Source organism: Chaetura pelagica, unplaced genomic scaffold (genome assembly GCF_000747805.2).
Source record: "Chaetura pelagica isolate M959 unplaced genomic scaffold, ChaPel_1.0 scaffold109, whole genome shotgun sequence".
In the NCBI taxonomy this organism is placed as follows: Eukaryota; Metazoa; Chordata; class Aves; order Apodiformes; family Apodidae; genus Chaetura; species Chaetura pelagica.
The window spans coordinates 588,793-592,986 of record NW_009970725.1 but is presented as its reverse complement, the minus strand read 5'-3'; the positions used below and the strand labels follow the sequence as shown (position 1 = coordinate 592,986).

Below are 4,194 nucleotides of genomic sequence, written 5' to 3'. Positions count from 1 at the left end.
TAGAGAGGGCTTGCTTGGCTGTGTTAATTTTCTCTTTTAAAGGTGCAAATTACATTGTATTTCTCCTACTAGTATAGTGGTTATGTGGTTCTTCTGTCCCATAGTCAGATTTGAGAGCTATTGCAGTCAGAAAGCTCCCTCACTAGCCAGGACTTAAAAATTACCTCTCAGCACACTCTGGGTCACTGTCACTATATTGTCTGCTTATCTCTTCTTCTTCAGGAGGGTAAAATTTTTAGTTTGATGAACAATTGCTTGCCAAACATAGTGAACTGACTGGGATTATAACTTCAGAAAACAGTGGAATTATAGTACTTGTATTCTTATCTGGTGGATTTAAAAAGTCACAGAGGTCAAAAAAATGAAACATCTCAGGAAAATTAGTTAAACTGGTCATTGGTTTGAAATTGAGAATCTGGTCAGATTTTTGTCAGACACGAGGGTCATCCTGAATGATTTGACCAGCAAAGGGAAAGTATCAAAACTTACAACCAGTCTGACTATTATTTTTTCTACCTATATTCTGACTGAGACATACAGAAGCATTGTGAAAGTCACTGTATTGGCATGCTTGCCATTCAGACCCTACTTGCAACAAGAGGTCAACAGTATTTTGGTCACTGAGTCCTTGTAGAAATGAGGAAAGCATTTTCCTTTGTTCCCCTTTGAAAGAGCAGGGTTTTCAATGGAAATTCTCAACAAAGCAGGACTTACTGATGCCATTAAAACAAATCTAAATGATGTTACTTTATTACAGGCTTGAGTTCTCCTGAATCTTTGTTATTCAGTAAAAGGAAGATAAAAGGAGCTAATATTTTCTATGAGAGCAACCAAAATTGCCTGTTTGCCACTTCATATTATCAGAAAGGGCCTCTAGCAGTTTTCATTTTAGCATTTCCACTCTTAAAGAAACATCAAAGAGGGTGGAGAAGCTTATCTCTACTAGATTTTGACAAATCATTTTATTCATACATCAATACTAAATTCTTAATTAGATTTTCAAAACAGTAAATGGACTTTTATTGGTATGACAGGTATTTTCCACTGTTTGTGGCATGAGGCTAACCATAAAAGCTAGTAATTACTAGTGGCTGTGCAAGACATAGAGAAGAGATTTTGGTGTTCACCATGTTGAACTGTTGGGAGATTTGTTATTAGTGTTTGCCACTGAACGTATGGAAAGCTTCCAAACAAGAAAAAGCAAACAATTTGTAGCTAGTGAGAGAATTCACATATCACTGTTTTAGATGGCCGGGAAGAGCCTATGGGAACATCTGCAGCACCCAATCAAGAGAAGAAAGACTTCAGAGAATCTCAACTCCAACCAGCAAAAGCCCAGAAGCCAGTATCTGAAAACCTTTCAACTTTTCTACCCTCAAGTAAGCAACAGTTTGCAAACTAGTTGTGTTCTAGTATTGTATTATGTCTGCCCTAACTGTGTTCTGGTCATGCTTCTGGAGTGATTGTCTACCAGATGTGTTTTACTAGAATAAAAAAACACTTTCTTCTTTAGCTACAGAAGTTGCATAAATGATCTAAGACAATGATTTCTCAAACTCAAAAATTTTACAGGAATATTCAGCATCCTAATAACCAAAGAAATCATGACTAAGGAGCTAAACAAAATGTGGAATGTTACATCTCTTAAGGAGTGGGGATGATCAGTTTTGCTTCCTGCCTCACTTTTATTTCAATGTATTCAAGGACACTGTGTGCACAGCCTGAGTTGTCACATCATCATGAAAAGCAGATGGCATAGATGGAAGCTACTGAGCTCCACACAGCACATTGAGGCACATTCACATGATGGAAAAATGTCTGATATGTTGAGTGAGCTTTAAAGACAATGTTATATTAGATCCTCAGCTGTGGGAAGTGTGGTTAGTTGGTCAGAGGTACTCCCAAAGGCATTCATGTAGCAACTAATTCAGGTGGCATGTGGGTTTGGTTTTGAGCTTGGTCCTCATATAGGTGTTCAAAGCGTACAGGAAAAGTCTGGCAATGTGAACAAGACATCAAATATGGCATGCTTGTTCATAGGATGTACCATGAAGTATCAGGAAAGACTTCAAATAAATTCAGTTGAACTAAAAAGTATCTTGGTTAAATTAAAAACAAAGGTGTAGGTTATTATTAATTATTGTTAATTGTTCCTGGCACTGTTTCCATTCTTAGCTCAAAACACTCACTTTCTGTTTCTAATCTACCAGACTTCATGTTGTACAGGTGTCCCTGCCCACACATGGGGGTTGAATCTGGATGATCTTTAAGGTCCCTTCCAACCCTAACCTTTCTATTATTTATTTATTTATTGTGTCAAAAGCCTTCCCAAAGTGTTGTGGGTTGTCAGCAACTAGTGAGATATGCTGTATTTGAAACCCACAGTAACAATACACAAACCATCAAACCTATTTTCAAAGAAGTTGGATTTTTTTAGGGTTGGATACAAAGGATCCTTTTATAGAAGCAATAGGTGCCCTGAAATTGGTTACATAGTGTCAATAGCACTTTGTAAGAAGTATTTCTGACATTCATAAATGTGGATTCTGCTTATGCAAAATGAATAGAAATATCAAAGAAAATGCTCATTTTTAGTATGATATTTTCACTTGGAATACTTTAAAGGTAATCAGCTTTTGACATGTAGAGGTGAGCTGTAATTTTTTCACTGATACTCATTAAACACTCATTAGCTTTTCTCACTCCCAGTTAACAGTTTGTACTGCAGCTGACCAGGCCATCCTTTTTTTATGTCTGTGTTTGCTAATGGGTAGCAGGGTTTTGGTTGTTTTCACAAATAATAATTGATTTAGGACTAATTCAACTGAAAACTTCAGCACTACAGAAGCTGGGGCTTCTCCTAGTGCAGTGAGAGTTCTCTTCCTCAAGAAACTTCTTTCACTGTGCGAGGATGATGGCAGATCCCAGCTTCTAATTAAGAGCTCACAGGAAGGAGGTAGAGTGAGTGTCACAGACAAGTCAACTAAAATGCTTGCAAGACACCACACTATAAACTTGAGACTGATCAAATATGCTGCTTTGAAGAGAAATAACACACATATGTGTAAAGGACCACAAAGTCTAGAGATAAAGGAGAAGCACAAGAAACTTAAACAAAAGAGAATGTGGTGTGTTTTTTTTTCCTTTTAAACTCCTTTTAACTCTTCTGTTACCAGATGCAAAAGCAAACCAAAATCAACAGCTCTGCTGAAAATATAAACTGGTGTCATATTATATATATCAACTAACAAGCATGCAAGAATCTTATACAGTTTCCCAAATGACTCAGTACTGGGTATTTCCTCTTTGCTTGTTCCTTGCGTGTGTTTCTCAAATCATGGATATATTTCAATGGTGAAAGTATGCCTGTGTGTGACAGTGAAAGAAGTGTAGGCATGTCATTAGATTCCATGACATAGATGTGGTCTGTGACATTGAGAACATCTTTTTGGTTTGGTGTTCACAAATTTTATCTGTGAGAAATTATTTCTATATCCTCCATATTCCTTTCCTGTGTGTGTTTAATAATGTTAGTTGCAATTATTTTCAATATATTTTACCTACAAGAGAAAATAGGATAAACATAAAATCTCATCTCATTTCCATTCGGTGTACATTGGAAACGATGATACAAAAAGATGTAATAAAAATGCATGAACTGTATTCTCAAAGCTTCTACTCTAGCAATTAATTTTTATGCTGGTTCATTTCAAAAGTGTTCCTCAATCATACACTTTTTCTGGGACAAGATCATTTTCCTTTTGCTTTAGATTTAGGATAAGTAAATTTAAAAATACAGGGTTTTTTTTATGAAACTGTGTGAAGGATTGTGACTTCATTCTCATGCAGGCCTATCAGAATGCATTTTTTGTCGCCATAGATTTACAGCACAGTGTTCTGAAGCCTGTAAACTCCCATGACTAATGCAAGGTAACCATCAAATCCTCTTTTGAGACTGGAATATTTTTAGCCTGGAGCAAATCAATGCCACACATTTCCATTTGCAGGAAGAGCCAGTAAATTATGAGGCAAAGAGCATTCCAAGCCTGTGAATTGTCTGCGCATTGTAATTGTTTTCAAGAGGTAGTAGTTTGAGGTTTCAGTAGCTGCTTTGGGTAGCAATGGCCTGAGTATGGAATTCTCGTGCTAAGCATATGGAGCAGTCTGGGATTCTTTATGCTGCTTGAATACCTA

The 4,194-nt window shown here is 36.7% G+C and overlaps 1 protein-coding gene across 1 annotated transcript in view; it reads left to right on the top strand.

The window, feature by feature from the left end:
* LOC104396969 (lipoxygenase homology domain-containing protein 1-like) overlaps positions 1–4,194 on the top strand; it is a 156,807-nt gene that overhangs the window by 22,969 nt on the left and 129,644 nt on the right. The window contains exon 12 of the mRNA XM_010006882.1: positions 1,248–1,379. Coding sequence (XP_010005184.1) covers positions 1,248–1,379 — 132 coding nt within the window. The remainder of the gene's footprint in view (positions 1–1,247; positions 1,380–4,194) is intronic.